The following is a 17,467-nucleotide window of genomic DNA, read 5'->3' on the forward strand; positions in this document are numbered from 1 at the left end:
GCAAACAAGGGTTATTACTCAAACCTGTTTGTGGTACCTTAACCGGATGGTTCGCTCAGGCCAATATTAAACCTAAAGTCGTTGAATCCTTATTTGAGGGAATTCAAATTCAAGATGGAGTCTCTGAGAGCGGTGATCTCCGGTCTGGAGGAGGGGGAATTTCTAGTATCCCTGGATATCAAGGATGCGTACCTTCACATTCCGATCTGGCCGCCTCACCAGGCTTATCTAAGATTTGCGCTGCTGGACTGTCACTATCAGCTCCAGCCACTACCGTTTGGCCTCTCCACGGCACCGAGGGTGTTCACCAAGGTCACGGCGGAGATGATGCTACTCCTCCACAAGCAGGGTGTGAACATAATTCCATATCTGGACAATCTGCTGATAAAAGCGTCTTCTGGAACTAAGAGCCGTGTACAACGGTCTTATACAAGCGGCACATCTTCTGAAAGATCAGGCCATTCAAGTTTAGTCGGACAATGCAACGACTGTGGCCTACATAAACAGACAAGGTGGAACGAAGAGCAGAGCTGCAATGTCAGAGGTAACAAGAATCCTCCTCTGGGCGAGAAAGCACACGGTGGAGCTGTCAGCAATCTTTCAGGGTGTGGACAACTGGGAAGCGGACTTCCTCAGCAGACACGATCTCCATCCAGGAGAGTGGGGCCTCCATCCAGAGGTGTTCGCAGAGGTGACAAGTCTTTGGGGCGTACCTCAAATAAACTTGATGGCCTCCCGCCTCATCAAGAAGCTTCGGAGGTACTGTTCCAGGTCGAGAGACCCACAAGCAGTGGCGACGGACACCCTGGTAACTCCGTGGGTGTTCCAGTCAGTGTATGTGTTCCCTCCACTTCCACTCATCCCAAGGATTCTCAAACTAATCAAAAGAACAAGAGTTCAGGCGATCCTCATTGCTCCGGACTGGCCAAGAAGGGCTTGGTACGCGGATCTTCTGGAGTTACTCCTGGAAGATCCGAGGCCTCTTCCTCTTCGCGAGGACCTTCTGCAACAGGGGCCGTTCGCTTATCAAGACTTACCACGACTACGTTTGACGGCATGGCGGTTGAACGCCAGATCCTAGCTCGGAAGGGCATTCCGAACAAAGTTATTCCTACCCTGATTCAGGCTAGGAAAGGAGTAACGTCTAAACACTACCATCGAATTTGGAAAAAGTACGTGTCTTGGTGTGAATCCAAGAAGTTTCCTACGGTGGAGTTTCAACTAGGGCGGTTTCTCCTCTTTCTGCAAGCAGGTGTGGATGTGGGCCTGCGTTTGGACTCCATAAAAGTCCAGATTTCGGCCTTGTCCATTTTCTTCCAGAAACAATTGGGCTGTCCTCCCTGAGGTTCAGACTTTCTTGAAAGGGGTTCTGTACATCCAGCCTCCCTTTGTGCATCCTACGGCACCTTGGGATCTTAATGTGGTGTTGCAGTTCCTGCAGTCGGATTGGTTCAAACCTTTACAGGAGGTTGAGGTCAAGTTTCTTACTTGGAAGGTGGTCACACTATTGGCATTGGCATCTGCTAGACGTGTGTCGGAGTTGGGGGCATTGTCCTGCAAGAGCCCCTACTTGATTTTCCATGAAGATAGAGCTGAGCTCAGGACGCGTCAGCAATTTCCTCCGAAGGTTGTTTCGGCTTTTCATATGAATCAACCTATTGTGGTGCCAGTGGCTACTGACTCCTCAATTACTTAAAAATCCTTGGATGTTGTAAGGGCTCAGAAGATTTATGTGAAGAGAACTTCTCGTCACAGAAAGTCGGACGCTCTGTTTGTCCTTTATGATCCCAACAAGGTTGGGTGTCCTGCTTCTAAGCAGACTATTTCTTGCTGGATCAGGTTTACTATCCAGCATGCTTATTCTACAGCAGGCCTGCCATGTCCAAAATCTGTTAAGGCCCACTCTACTCGTAAAGTGGGTTTTTCCTGGGTGGCTGCCCGGGGTGTCTCTGCTTTATAACTTTGCCGAGCGGCTACTTGGTCAGGGTCGAACAGGTTTGCTAAGTTCTACAAGTTCGATACTTTGGCCTCTGAGGACCTCAGGTTTGGTCAATCGGTTCTGCAAGAGCCTCCGCGCTCTCCCTCCCGTACTGGGAGCTTTGGTACATACCCATGGTATAATGTGGACCCCAGCATCCTCTAGGTAGTAAGAGAAATAGGATTTTAATTACCTACCGGTAAATCCTTTTCTTGTAGTCCGAAGAGGATGCTGGGGTCCACATTAGTACCATGGGGTATAGATGGGTCCCTTGGGAGCCATGGGCACTTTAAGAGTTTTTAATAGTGTGGGCTGGCTCCTCCCTCTATACCCCTTCTACCAGACTCAGTCTAGAAACTGTGCCCGAGGAGACAGACATACTTCGAGAGAAGGAAATACACAGATAGTGGTGAGTTTCACACCAGCTCACACATACAAGGCTAACTAGCTTGAAACAATTCAGCAACGGCTGAACAACAGTACTTAACCAACAATGCAGTACTTAACCAAGTGACAACTCAGCACTTAACTAAGTAACAAATGCAGGAAAACAAAGCGATGGGTGGGCGCCCAGCATCCTCTACGGACTACGAGAAAAGGATTTACCGGTAGATAGTTAAAATCCAATTTTTTTGTGTTCCACTCACCTCCTTGTTCAGATTCTTGTTTTTGTGAACCCCTGAGTCTTTCCTTGCGGCTTAGTTCGGAAAATGCTGCTCTTCCCGGTGGGAGAGGCAGGAGCTTTAGTTTTTAGATGTAATTTTGTAAGTTCCCAGGCTCCTATCACCACATTGGGTAACCCAGCATATCCAGTGTCTCCCCTTGGACTTCCAACGCCAGTGCAAACACCCATTTTCAGAATAGATTTTAAAAGTTTAAATGCTTTCCAATGTGTTATCCACCACATTCACTTCACTAGTCACTAGGTTGTGTTTCTTCTGCAGTGTCCCAAACTTTGCATTGTAAACCCTCAGGGGGTATATACACCCTCCCCTACCTCGGAAGTGGGACCTGTGAGGAGAGAGGGAATCTGAGGCAGGACGAGTGGTGGGAGATTCTGTTCTTTGTTCGCAAGCTGGAGCCTCAAGAGCAGCAAGAGGCACATGGGATTATAACGCAGAACCTGGAAGATCAGGTGAGACATGGTGGTGGAGAACTTGCTGAAGAGAATATTAGCCTTAAAAAGAATGATCAGAAGGAGGAAATCTAGAAATTGTAATTGTTAGATGGTTGGGAGTTTCCCTGTACTGGCAACACTACATCACCTATGATAGTCGGGGGGAGGGGATTCGCCCCAGAGGCATCCGATCTACTGTCTAAAGGGAATAGATATCGTGGGGCAATAATTGTTTTCTTGTTTTCTTTTTTATTGTGCAGTTCGCACCCAGAAAAGCTGGGTTTAGCTTCATAAAATGGCTAAACCCAACTAAAGTTCTGATTGCGGTGCGAAAAGTGCCGTTTGGGTGCCCAAATGGGTCACACTTCCTACATTTCGTGTTGCCAGCATAGGGGCTGCGAGAAGAAATGTGTCTCCCTGCGGCTAATCGCTCCCAAACTCTGCAACAATTGAATTGCTCCATTGGGCACCATCTAGTGGCGACCATGAGGAAAATACATTTAATTACCCCCTCTGAGCACGTTGGCTGAATGCTGTAAATAAATACAAATCTTTTTTTTTTTTGTTATGTTTAATTGTACTTTTTTTTTTTTTTTTTTTTTCCAGCTGTGTGACCTGGATGAACATGCCTTCATGCAGACATCCGTATCTGTGGACGTAGCACAGAAGATCCTTAGCTTTCTGGCTGAACATTGTCGTGGCTGTGTCCTCAGTGACCTCCAGAGTTCTCGCACCTATACTAAATATGTTTTCCGTCCTGGGGTGTCTGAGAAGCAGACTTCAAGGTCCGGCTGCTCTTCACAGGATACCGCTTCACAAGGCCTTTCCAAAAAAACAAAGAGTGAGGAGCATCACAAGACTGTGAAGAGTGGAGCCCAGGCTAGTGCAGAACCTTCAGACCTTCAGCTGCTAAACTGCTTGCTGTCTCAGGAAGGCCTTCAGATCCCTGCTCCTGGAGAGGATAAAAGCAAAGGTATGGGTTTCATAAAGAGGAGATGACCTGGGCCAATAAAGTAATAGGTAGTGTGATCATTGCTGAGATTTTGTGGGACAGTAGAGTCCCTGGTTTCAGCGGGATGTTCCTCAGGTCACATATAGAGCCGTTGAAATGACCATCAGGAATTCCTATGTATGAAAAGTTTTTTTCCACGTTTTGTAAGTATCCCAAAAATGTATTAATGGGGAACCACAGCAGATCATCTGCAATATCTGTGTCCCTGCAAGACATTTTTAATACGTTGACGCAATAAGAAATTGGTTCTGGGATAACATGCGACCATTGATGAATCAGCCCCAGAATGTAATGGTGAAGAAAAGATAGAAGGGCTGAAGTGAATATTTGGCCACAAACAGTCATTGTATGCTAATACAGATGCAGCGTGCTCCAGGAATTTGCACTTTTGACAAATCCAGAGTCATGGACAAATTTTAAAAGTACAATGTGTGGGTGAATAAGGGAGACTAATTTAAATGTCTATAGTGGTATCTTATGAGTTCTGTTGAAAAGCTCCAAGAGGACGAGAGGGAAATAGCTGACGTGAATGCATTGTATTATAGGCTGATTTTAATATTTATGACAACCCTTCAGGTTTTGGAACCTCCTGGGGTACCTCGTCGGGCATTTCTCTGGAGACGTTACTGGAGATGTTGGAAAATGTAAAGAAAAGTGTCTGCGGGCCTGAAGTGCTGGGCTTTATTGTACAAATCCTGCAGCAGCAGCAGTCTGGAGAAGAGGCGCACAGTATGAAAGCTGAAGGGCGCTCTTCTAACAGGTACCTACAAGAAAGCATTAGCAGTATGCTGTGTCCAGGAGTATATTTTACGGACTTTACACACCAGTAAAACAATCGGGGAACGTGAGGACTCATGTTCACCTTCCTCATTAACTATGTATCAGACCTTTGGCTGTATTTTGAATGATCAATGAGAGCAGTTAAACGCGGTGGAAGTCTTGTGGCGGCATTTCCTCCCTGCTTAGTGATTGGTGTTCTCTGAAACTCACGCTAATAAACAAAAGCTATATAAATATGGGGGACATAGCCATCTGTGGGGGTCAGAGGGGAACCTGAGGAGGAGGCACTAAATAGTTAAAACTACTGTAGCTGAGACTCCAACCCTCCCCCCAATCGCCTACACCAAGAAGCCAGTTTGTCATTTAGTGTGTGAGGAGGGGCAGGAAGGTTCTTCGGGTAAGCGCCTTTCTGGTCTTATTTTTCGTATCCAGTTCATGGTTATGAGATCAGGCTTCTAGGGAGGGGGCATTGTGACATCTGTCTCTACAACCATGGCCCGTACCTTGCCACAGAAGGTTAGTGTGTTGGGGGGGGGGGGAGGTTGTGTTTGAGGCAAGTGCAGCTCTATGGGCCTAATTCAGACCTGATCACAGCAGCAAATTTGTTGTCTATTGGCAAAACCATGTGCACTTCAGGTGGGGCAGATATAATGTGCAAAGAGAGGTAGATTTGGGTGGGGTGTGTTCAAACTGAAATCTAAATTGCAGTGTAAAAACAAAGCAGCCAGTATTCACCCTGCACAGAAACAATATAACCCACCAAAATCTAACCCTCTCTGCACATGTTATATCTGCACCCCCCCCCTGCAGTGCACATGGTTTTAGAACAAATTTGTTGCCGCGAACAGGTCTGAATTAGACCCCATGTTTGCTTCCGTGCCCTTTTTTTTTTTTTTTTACTTTGGGTGCCGATGGTGGTGGAGTTTCAGTTCCAATAGTTTTAACTATCGCAGTCACCAGTGTCCCCCAGATGAGGAATTGAGTTTACGGTAAAAAAAAAAAATCTGCTTTCCTTTCCCTTCAGGGGCTTATATTCTTCTGTTTTGTCTGAAATTTCTTTACAACTAGGGAGAAGATCGTGAAGATGTTGGTTGAAATCTTGACGAACCAAATGAAGGAGATGCTTCTTGTCGTAACATGTCTGCAGCTGACTTATGTTGTGATGTCTAAATATGACTGGCGAGTTCTGTTTGCTACAGAGGGAGGCGTTCGGGCAGTGCTGGGCTGCATGCAAGAACATCAATCCTCGGCTGCCGTCCAGCATATAGGCTTGGCGGTGAGTGAGGTCATCACTACTCTTGGTTTCTAGATGTCCCTAATTGACCAGTGATAGGTGACTCCCTCTTTACTGTCTCTTCCATCTGGTAATATGCCGTCTTCATTCCATGGCAGGTCCTGAAGGTACTGACAGGTGTGGGGAGCTGTGATCTGCGCGGAGGTAGTTCCCGGCGCTACACCCTGAATCCCGCAGACGTTCAGGTTATTAAAGAAATTTTCTCCAGCATCGGATCAGCTGCCAGTGGTAGCTCCACCAGTCTTCTCAGGGCTATCCCATGTGCCATCGGAAAGATGTTGTGTACATCAGGGTAAGGGGTCAATGATAAGGATTCTGAGCCCTTCCTTCAAGCTTGTGTAGACACGGAAATTCTCTCTACATCCTACAGATTTCCTTTTCTGTAAATAGAATGTCTCCAATAAACTTCAGTGCCTTTGCCTGCATATTTTATCTTCTGCTTTTATCTATCATGCTGTTGGATACACCACCCGCTTCTTTCTTTTATCTAGAAGTTCAGTGCTTTCATTTTCTGGTATACCACAGTGTCCCAGTTTACTCTTTCTAGAATATTGCAAGGACGTTGATTTTGATTTGTGGTGTGGCAGGCAGAAGGCTGTGCCCATTTTTGCATTACTGTTGTATCTCGCCCAACTGTAATTATGATTTGCGTCTACTCTGGCATATTGAAAAAAATATATATGTTTGTATCAATTGCTTGATACAAGTTCTGGCGCTATGATTGTGCTGGTTCTCTAAGCTGCTGTTAAGGTGAGAAACAGTCAATCTCTCATAAACTGGAAATACAACGTGTAGTACATGAAAACAGCGCTAATAAAGAATCTAAAAAACAGGTGTTTCCTTAAAATAAATCACATACGTTTTAATATTATTCAACATATATATAAAAAAGAAAACTCTCACAGATATGAACCATAAAAAATAGAGCCTCTATAGCCAGTCTCTGACCACCGACATTATGATGTAAATGTGCACACCTCTTGGTATTAGTAATGTCCCTGTGACCGGTCACAATATCAACAGGATCCTTAGTTTTAAATATGCAGATGTGTCCAATCTTGTGGTATAGTTACCAAAATTGCAGTGGATTGGCCGGGTATCCCACCTAGCGAAGGTCCAGAGGCTGTCTCCGATCCGAAGCAGATGTTTGGTGGTTTTCCCTCTATTAATTTTCCACGTCCATAGGTTGAAAAACGTCCAAGATGGTAGTAACGCTGGCGTTTGGCTTTGATAAAGCTGCCAAACGCCAGCGAAACGCGTAAGGGAACCAGCCCTGACCCAGACACCCTAAAGCCACCTTCAGGATACCATTGCAGTTACTACCATCTTGGACATTTTTCGCTGGTCTACACGTTGTATTTCTGGCATATTGAAGCCTGTTATGTCACCAGTAATAGGGCTAGTACTGAGTCCAGATGTGTGTAGCTCTCACCAGTGTCCTCTGCAGCTACTTATTAAATAAACCTTGCATATAGGATTGGCGAGAGTCTCACCTTTCACCTTCTGCATCGCAGGTGTTTCACCTCTGTACACAATGGCCTCCTGGTTGTCCGCATGTTAACTGAAAACCACAAGGGTTTGACCGAGCAGCTGTCCAGCTGTGAGCTGCCATCTGTCCTCCAGAGCATCTCCGAGGACTCCAGTAATTCCATGTATGGGAGGCTGGATATCTTCATGCAGAAACAGCTGTGCGATCTTTTGAAGAACAACCAGGAGAAAGGCAGCGCAGATGCCAAAGGTGAGGGTCTTTTTTTTTTCTTCTCCTGGGGTCATTAGATGGAGAGAAGTTGCGTTCTCTTGTTTCGGCACAATGAGCCTCATCTGAGGAGTATGCTGTTCCAGTTATTGGTGGGAAATTAGTACACATTCTGCTGACCACTTAGTGCAGCATGTAGGGATTGACTATAATATTTATTATGCTGCAAACTTAATGGCGTATTGCTCAGTTTAAAGATAGATAAGCTGCTCGTTCAAGTGAGTATGACAGATTCACCAACGGTATCTGGTCAAATGGTTGACCATGACGTTCAAAAGGTCGACATTAGTGTCAACATCATTCAGACTACAGATAGGCACTAGGTTGACATCCTCAAATTGTCGACAGGTTCACAATGTTGTCTTGTGAAAAGTTGAGAGTTTGAGTATGCCAATAGTTAGGGGTAAGCTGCGGCTAGGATGGTTAGGGTTAGGCTGTGTGTAGTGGGGGAAGGGAGAGAAGTTAGGTAGGGATAGGCACTATGGGAAGGGTTAGGTATAAGGGTAGATATTCTCGCAGGAACGCTGCAGTGTCTGTCACATGGCCGCCGGTATCTGGAAGATGAAGCTGGAGCCACAGCTGGGACAAAGAAGCCACTAGACCACCAGGGACTGGTTGTCGACAGTTCATCATGTTGACATATCATCCTGGTAGACATGAACGTCATGGTCACTGTCAACATTCTCTTGTCGACCTTATTACCGTTGACAATGACGACTGTCAACAAGTTATAACACAACCCCACCAACTCCTCTATTGCAGAAACCCCACTATCCATAATCCATAAAGATGGTGTTACCCACCGAGTCCAAGTTCTGGAATCTATTGCATTCTGGAGCTTGGTCTATATGGGAACAAGGCCAAAATTCCTATAATGGCATTTTCTGAGTTTTGGCCCCATTTTCGCACTATTTACAACCTGTTCATGTATGCAGCATGTAATAAACTTTTGCAGACTATAAAGGGGCTTTATGTGTGGATTGTATCCCTCAATCCTAAGAAACCACAGATCAGTCTCCTGAACATATGAAACGGTTATTTCTCTAGCATCCATAAGGGATATTGGGAAGACTTAATATGATGGGGTATAGATGGGGTCCAAAGGAGCCAGTGCATTTTACATTTCTTCAACTGGGTGTGCTGGCTCCTCCCCTCTATGCCACCTCCGACAGGCAGTTTAGAAAAAAGTGCCCTCGGGAGAGGATGCATACTCTGCAAGCTCCAGAGTTTTTCTTCAGTTTCTTTTTCAATCTTAGTTATTTTGGTATGCTGTTTGGACAACAGTATACCTGCACCGTGGGAGTTGGGGGGGGAGGGGGAGGAACGGTCACCGGACATTGTCCTGAGAGGTTGTTTTACAACGGGGCACTGCGCCTTGGCGGTCACAATCGCAGCACGCCGCAGCACACCTAACATTAGCCTGAAAATGACATTGGTGGTGAGTACAAACCGGGGGCCCAGCTAGGGGGGTCCCCTGGTTCATGGTGCGGCAGAACGCTGGGGCGGCATACGGGACCCTCCTGGGGGGGACCCGCTACAGCCCCCCTGTGTAAACTTGCAACGATGGGTAAAACTAGCACTTGTGTGACGTTTTCTACTCATAGGGAGACTTTTGCCAGTATAAAAACTACAGAAGCTGCGGCGCCATTACAGGGGGCAGAGCTTCCTCAGAGCGGGACCAGTGGCATTTTGGCGCCTTCCTCAGCTTACAGCTGCAGCAGCAGGCACACACAGCTTCTCCAGACCCTCAGATAACGCTGGAAAACTGGTACAGGGGTGTAGCAAAGGGGGAGAGTTGCTATTGTATACTAATCTGTGTCCTGAAAAGGACAAAATACAGATGTTACACTGATATATAATGCTTGCAGCCTCACTGGGGCTGTTTAGCTTTGGGTGTGCTGGTCTCCTCTCTCTCTTTTTGTCTCCCTTTCACATACAGTAAGGGCAGGCTTGCTATCATATTACTTGTCTGTGTGTATGTAAGTGTTGTTACTGTTAACATGGTAAAACACCAATTATGCAGTGTATGTTACACCAGATTCTCTTCTCCTACGTCTGGTTCATCATCATGTGAACAATGTAGTCAGTCCTCACAGCTCAGTGAGGGGACTGGGTGGGAGGGTCAAGAGCCTTCCTGGCTTAGGTGCCATTAAAACCATGATGTCCGATATGTCATAACAGCTCACTGCTAATGCTCAAAAAACTCAACAATTGCAGAAGGCTGTTGCAGACCTGGCTGCAAGGGCTGATCAGACCCCCTCTCTAACTCAGGACCACAAAAACGTGGTTTGCCTGCATTGCTCCCAGATTCAGATGAGGAAATACTGGAGGAGGGGGAGGAATTGGAACCTATTACTGGGGATTCCCCTTCTGCACAGGGTATTGAACCCTCATTTTGGCTATATGGAACGTGATAAAGCTCACTCTACAGGACACTGCGTCACATCAGTCTTTTTTCTTCACACAGAACAAGCCCAATGTTACTTTCCCTGATTCTGCAGAGTTAGATGACCTAGTTAAGTTATTCTGTAAAAATCCAGACTAAAAATACCAAGTGTCAAAACGGTTTTTACACACTTTCCCATTTGCTTCTGAAGGCAGAAAATTCTGGGAAGAACCACCGGCTGTGGACATTTCAGTCTCACGCCTATCCAAGAAGGCGGTGCTGCCGGCCCCGGGCTGCTTCACCATGAAGGACCCTGGGGATAGGAAGATAGAGACTACACTAAAGTCTTTATACACAGCAGCGGGTATGTCTCAAAGACCGGTCATAGCGGGTTGCTGGCTGTCTCATGCCATTCATACCTGGGCTACTCAGATTAAGGAGGGCTTCTCGGGGGATATGCCCCTGGTCACTATAGTGACTCTCCTGAAGCACATTCAGGACACCGCACGTGTCCTGTGTGACTCGCTCAAGGAGATAGGCAATATTAATGCTCGGACCACTGCGATGGCAGTGTCGGCGCTCAGGGCTTTGTGGTTGCGTCAATGGATAGCGGAAGCAGAATCCAAGTGCCGTGTCGAGGATCTTCCCTTTTCGGGGGAATGGCTCTTCGGGGGTAGAATTGGATACGTGGATTTCTAAAGTTACTGCGGAGAAATCCACGTTTCTCCGCTCTGGGGCCCCACCGGCTAGGCGTTCCTACCTGGGGCCATCTACCCAGTCCTTTCGGTCTAACAGGTTTAGATCTAGGACCAGAGGTACCTCCAACGTGGCTAGAGGCACCAGTGGTAAGACAAGAAAACCACCGATCGCCAGTTCTCAGGAGGGCACCGGTGCTACTTCCACTAAGTCCCCAGCATGATGGTGACCACCCACCCCGAGGAGATCTCTAGGTGGGAGCTCAGCTACGTCACTTCAGCCGCATCTGGGAAAGTTCCTGCCAGGATACCTGGATCTAGGACCTAATTTCTCAGAGCTACAAGCTGGAGTTCGACAGTGCTCCTCCCAAACGATTTTTCAAATCAAACTTGCCAGCTTTGGAGGATACGCATGTTACGCTGCAACAGGCCATCCTAAAATTGGTACAATCCCAAGTCATTGTTCCAGTGCCGCTGCAACAACAGGGACAGGGTTACTACAACCTATTCGTGGTACCGAAACCGGACGGTTCAGTAAGGTCCATTTTGAATCTAAAATCCTTGAACCCTTACCTAAAGGTTTTCAAGTTCAATATGGAATCCTTGTGAGCAGTGATTGCGGGCCTGGAAGAACGGGAGTTCATGGTCTACCTGGATATCAAAGACGCCTATCTCCATATCCCGATTTGGCCACCTCATCAGGCTACCTGATCGTTTGCCCTGCTGAACGATCACTACCAGTTCCAGGCACTACCCTTCGGCCTGTCCGCAGCTCTGAGGGTGTTCACGAAGGTGATTGCGGAGATGATGTTCCAACTCCGGGTCCAGGGGGTCAATGTTGTCCCTTATCTGGGCGATGTACCGATCAAAGCAAGATCCAGGGAGCTTTTATTGCTCCATATAGAACGCACTATCCAGCTTCTGTCACACCACGGGTGGATCCTAAATTTACAGAAGTCCCACCTGGAGCCCACTCTGAGGCTTCTGTTCCTGGGGATGTTACTGGATAATGTGACCCAAAAAGTGTTCCTCCCAGAGGACAAGGCGAGAACACTTCAGGAGATGGTCCGCATGGTTCTCCAGCCTCCTCGGGTATCCATCCAAGATTGCTAGGGAAAATGGTTGCCTCGTACGATGCGATCTAGTATGGAAGGTTCCATGCGAGGACTTTTCAATTGGATCTCCTGAGCAAGTGGTCCGGATCACATCTTCAGATGCACCGGATGATTCGGCTGTCACCTCAGGCCAGGGTTTCTCTCCTGTGGTGGCTGCAGTCCTCCAACCTACTGTAAGGCCGAAGTTTCGGAATTCAGGATTGGATCAGTTCCAGGGCAGGTGGTCAGCCCACGAAGCCCTCCATCCGATCAACATTCTGGAACTTCAGGCAATCCTACAATGCTCTGCTTCAGGCCTCTACTCTACTCAGGGATCATGCGGTACAGTCGGACAACACCACAGCAGTGGCATACATCAATCGACAAGGAGGGACAAAAAGCAGGGCCTGCATGCGAGAGGTGTCAAAGATAGTCATCTGGGCAGAAAGACATGCAAGAGCACTGTCCGCAATATTCATTCCGGGAGTGGACAACTGGGAAGTGGACTTCCTGAGTCGTCACGATCTCCACCCGGGAGAGTGGGGGCTTCACCTTCAGGTGTTTCAGCAGATCATCGACCGGTGGGGTTGCCCACAAATAGACCTGATGGCCTCTCAACTCAACAAGAAGCTTCGTTGGTATTGCTCACGAACCAGGGACCCTCAGGCGAGGGCAGTAGATGCCCTGACATCGTCGCGGCCTTACCGGCTGGTCAGCCTGTTTCCTCAGACTCCATAGCTCCCAAGGGTGCTCAAGCTAATCAGGAATCAAAGAGTCCAGGCAATTCTGATTGCCACGGATTGGCCTGGTACGCGACTCTTGTAGACATGTCTGTCGAACAGCCTTGGCCTCTGCCACTGAGAAGAGCTCTTATTCAACAAGGGCCGTTCGTCTACCCGGACTTACGGTGGCATGGAGGTTGAGCGGAACATCCTAGCTCACAAGGGCCTTTCCAAAAAGGTTATTGTTACCATGGTGCAGGCCTGGAAACCTGTGACTTTCAAAATATTATTTGGATGAGATATGTCTCTTGATGCGAGGACTGCACGTATCCTCCTGCAGAGTTTCACTTGGGACGGTTCCTCCGTTTCCTGCAGGCTGATGTGGATAAGGGCTTGCGTCTGGGTTCCATTAAGGTCCAGATTTCAGCTCTCCGTTTTCTTCCAGAAGAAATTGGCGGTATTGTCAGAAGTTCATACCTTCTTGCAAGGGGTGTGTGACCGGCCGGTCCCGTACGAAAGCCCTCACCGCTTTCGCGTCCCGTCCCCAGTATACAGAATGGATGTTTAGGTCACGCCGGACCTGGCCACCTGGGAATTCCCGCTTACCATCAGTAACAGCCTGTTACTGACTCCACCCACTGCGCAGTGGGCGGGTTTACGCTGCCACCACCAAACTCCTAATCTGCCGTGGCGTTTGGAACCACGGTTCTGCTCTGTATGCGTCGACACGCCGCCTTACCACACCTGTGTCGTGTTGATGAATCCCCAAACGTTGCTTGCCTAAGCACAGTACGGTAGCAGGCCTAAGGTGGAGCTTGGAGACGCCGGTTACACCCTGGACAGCCGGAAAACGGAGCTAGGTTTCGCCTAGCCCTGCAGGTTACAAGATGAAGCGGTCTTCTTGGGGCAAATGATGTTTATTTGTAATAGTTCTAAAGAGAACTCTTCCCTATTGCTAGGGGCAACAGCATACAGCAAGATGTTCGCAGCAGAATGTAGTTGGTATAATACACTGGAGGCTCACAGGCCTCCTTTTTATCTCAATTCTACAAACAGTACCACAGGGGGGTAAGTCCTCCCTGTCTTTTCCAACCAATCAGGGTATCGTAAAAAATATAAATAAATATAAGTTACATTTCAAAAGTTAAGAATTAGATAAAGCACATTTCTGCTCCTTTTCATATATAACCAAACCAGTGTGTGTGACAGGACGGTCCCGTACGAAAGCACTCGCGCTTTCGCGTCCCGTCTCCTGCGCACAGAATGGAGGGTCAGGTCACACGAGGCCTGACCACATAGGGGATTCCCGCTTAGTCAGTAACCGCCTGTTACTGACTCCACCCACTGCGCCGTGGGCGGGTTTATGCTGCCACCACCAAACTCCTAACCTGCCGTGGCGTTTGGAACCACGGTTCTGCTCTGTATGTGCCGACGCACTGCCTTACCACACCTGTGTGGTGTTGACGAATCCCCACTAGCCACTTGCTAGGCCTCTACCGGTAGCTGGCGGAACTTGTAGACGTTAGGTGCTTCCCTGGACAGCCGGAGGACGGGGCTGTTTGGCATAACCCTGTAGGTCACAAGATGAAGCAATCTTCTTGAGGCAGATGAGATGTTTATTTGCTCAATAATAGCCTTAAAAAAGACTCTTCCCTATTGCTAGGGGCAACAGCATACAGCAAGATGTTCCAGCAGAATAAAGATGGTACAACTACAATCTGGAGGCACGCAAGCCTCCTTTTTATGTCAATTTTCCACACAGTACCACAGGGGGGTAAGCCCTCCCTGTCTTCTCCAACCAATCAGGTTATCGCACAAAATATAAATAAATTACATTTTACAAGGATGTCAGTAAGTGCAAAAAAGCTATTTCCTTTTTCCTGCCACACACAGACAATGTTTTGTATAATTTAAACTCCAATTCCTACCACCTGGGAGGTTACACTTCACCATTGATACATTTAACACATAACTTTAAATACGGTTTGTATTGGATTTACCAAACAAATATTCTTCCTTCCTGCATCTACCATTCAGGATTCGTATATCAATTAAATCAGCTACATGAAACAAACAGGTTCCAAGCCCATAGACTTTATCTATGGAATAAGGAGATCCCACGTGATTAGCATATTTCTCTAAGGAACTTACACATCAAAAGGTATTGTCCTTCACACCTCTCTGCTAGGACAGGGAGATTAGCATGCCACTTCCTATTTCCAGAGGATAAGAGATGCTTATTCAGACAGCTATAGTAAGTGCATTTGTCCCTTTAAAATACAGGTGACCACATCTCAAATACAAATACATTTAAACATGCATTCCTGCAATTGTGCACAGAGCACTACATATGACATGCCAAAACACATCACTAAACATACTTTAAATACCCGGTGCCTAGCACCCACAATACATTTCAGTTAAATACATGTTTTTCCCTTTAAATATACTCTGAGCCTGTGCCCTGCACAGGCTACACATACCTAGGCACTGCAGTGCCTTACAACACACTATATATGTGATTACATTTAAAACAATGTTTTTGTTTCTCTAAATACTGTCCCCTAGCCCTGCAGCCTGGCTGCTAGGACTCTGTCTGTGCTGGAGGTATGGGGGTATGCGGCTGGCTTCCCCCATCCTCCAGCACAGCCTGTAATGCCCGCCACTGGGGTCCAGGGAGCTGGCTCTCCCTGTCCCCCCAGTGTGGCACTCACTCAGTGGCCTCCTCTCCCCCGGCGCGCACACACAGATCAGCGCGCCGGGGAGATCCCTCACTGCCGCGGTCGCCGGAGAGGTGCGGGACCACGGCACACAATTTAAAAATACATTTTTAAAGCATTTTAAACACCTAGCGCCCTATACATTTTAAATATAACGCCAAGTGCCCATTGTCCTTATAATGGCGCCGGGCACTAGGGGTTAACCCCTTCAGTGCCGCGGCGGCCATTGTCCACGTGGGCTGGGGATCTCTCCGGCCACAGTGTGCTTTCCCAAACACAATCTGATTACCATGTCCCTGTCTCTTTCACAAATGTAAATATAACTTGAATTTCAATTGCATTCATCCTCTCACACATAGACAACATTCTTATAAGTTAAACATAATCTGCACCCTACATAATGCAGCCTAGGAAATGTTAGATCAAACTGTTGTTAAACGAAACCCACTAGTTTGCATTCGTAAAACACAATCTGATTTAGCAGCCCCTTGTGTCTCCATGCAAAACCAGTTTTAAGTTATCACACCAAGTGTAGTATGGTATGCCGGTGGCCGGGCTCCCGGCGTCCAGCATACCGGCGCCGGGATCCCGACCGCCAGCATACTGACAGCGCGGCGAGCGCAAAGGAGCCCCTTGCGGGCACTGTGGCGCGCTACACGCCAACGCTATTTATTCTCACTCCAGGGGGGTCGTGGACCCCCAAGAGGGAGAAAAAGTGTCTGTATGCCGGCTGTCGGGATGTTGGCGCTGGTATACTGTGCGCCGGGATCCCGACAGCCGGCAAACTGAAGACCACCCTTCTTTCCAAACCTTCGTTTGTACCTGAAAGAGAATGTTTGCCCACCAAAAGGCCTGCTAATCGACACCCTGCTTTAGCTAGGACAATTAACATATGACTTCCTATGCAAACGTGTCTCAAGAACAATTGTCAAGGTTTTTTAGAAACCAAATACCTTGTACTTTTCTCATAAGTGCCCTGTCCATGCAGTTCTATAACCGTGCAGTCCATCATTCTCCAACTGCGCAGCGATATAACATATGACACATTATTAAACATTTTAAATACCCGGTGCCTAGCAATCACAATACATTTAAGGATGACGCCTAGCGCCAGTGCATGTTTAAAAATGGCGCCAAGTACCCATTGTCCGCATTATGGCGCCGGGCACTTAATGGTTAAACCATTCAGTGCTGCGGCCGCCATTAACCATGTGGCTGGGGGGTCTCTCCGGCCACAGGGTGCTTCACATTCAACCTCCTTTTGTGCCGCCTGGGACTTGAATTTAGTGTTGGACTTTCTACATGGAAGACGGTGATGTTATTGGCCCTGGCTTTTGATAGGCGTGTCACAGAATTGGGGGCCTTATCGTGTTCAAGCCCCTACTTGGTCTTTTATGAGGACAGAGCGGAGCTCAGGACTAGGCAGCCGTTCTGGCACTTCTGCTCCTCTGAAGGCATTGGATGCGGTGAGAGCCTTGAAGATCTATGTCAAGAGAACAGCTGAAATCAGATAGACTGTTCCTTGTTCGTGCTATATGATGCACAGAAAAAGGGTTGCCCTGCTTCGAAGCAGTCCATTGCTTGTTGGTTTCGACTTACTATCCAACAGGCCTATGTGTTGGCAACCTTACCTGTTCCTAAGTCACTGAAGGCCCACTCTACTAAATTGGTGGGTTCTTCTTGGGCGGCTGCCCGTGGAGTCACGGCCTTGCAACTCTGCCGAGCTGCTACCTGGTCGGGGAAGAACACTTTTGTAAAGTTCTACAGGTTTGATACCCTGGCCAAAGAGGATTCCCAGTTTGGGCAGGCGGTGCTGCAGACGTCTCTGTACATTCCCACCCGTTCTGGAAGCTTTGGGACGTCCCCATTGTACTAAGTCTCCCCAATATCCCTTATGGATGCTAGAGAAAATA

The 17,467-nt window shown here is 47.6% G+C and overlaps 1 protein-coding gene across 6 annotated transcripts in view; it reads left to right on the forward strand.

Annotated features, from left to right (window-relative positions):
- CUL9 (cullin 9) overlaps positions 1-17,467 on the forward strand; it is a 234,465-nt gene that overhangs the window by 51,636 nt on the left and 165,362 nt on the right. For 5 of the 6 annotated variants that reach the window (XM_063918754.1, XM_063918752.1, XM_063918753.1 and 2 more), the window contains exons 6-11: positions 2,923-3,113; positions 3,702-4,068; positions 4,684-4,867; positions 5,956-6,163; positions 6,280-6,473; positions 7,696-7,919. In XM_063918754.1, the coding sequence (XP_063774824.1) occupies positions 2,923-3,113; positions 3,702-4,068; positions 4,684-4,867; positions 5,956-6,163; positions 6,280-6,473; positions 7,696-7,919 (1,368 nt within the window). The remainder of the gene's footprint in view (positions 1-2,922; positions 3,114-3,701; positions 4,069-4,683; positions 4,868-5,955; positions 6,164-6,279; positions 6,474-7,695; positions 7,920-17,467) is intronic. The other variant, XM_063918751.1, reaches the window with a different exon arrangement.

Source organism: Pseudophryne corroboree, chromosome 4, assembly GCF_028390025.1.
Source record: "Pseudophryne corroboree isolate aPseCor3 chromosome 4, aPseCor3.hap2, whole genome shotgun sequence".
Lineage (NCBI taxonomy): Eukaryota > Metazoa > Chordata > Amphibia > Anura > Myobatrachidae > Pseudophryne > Pseudophryne corroboree.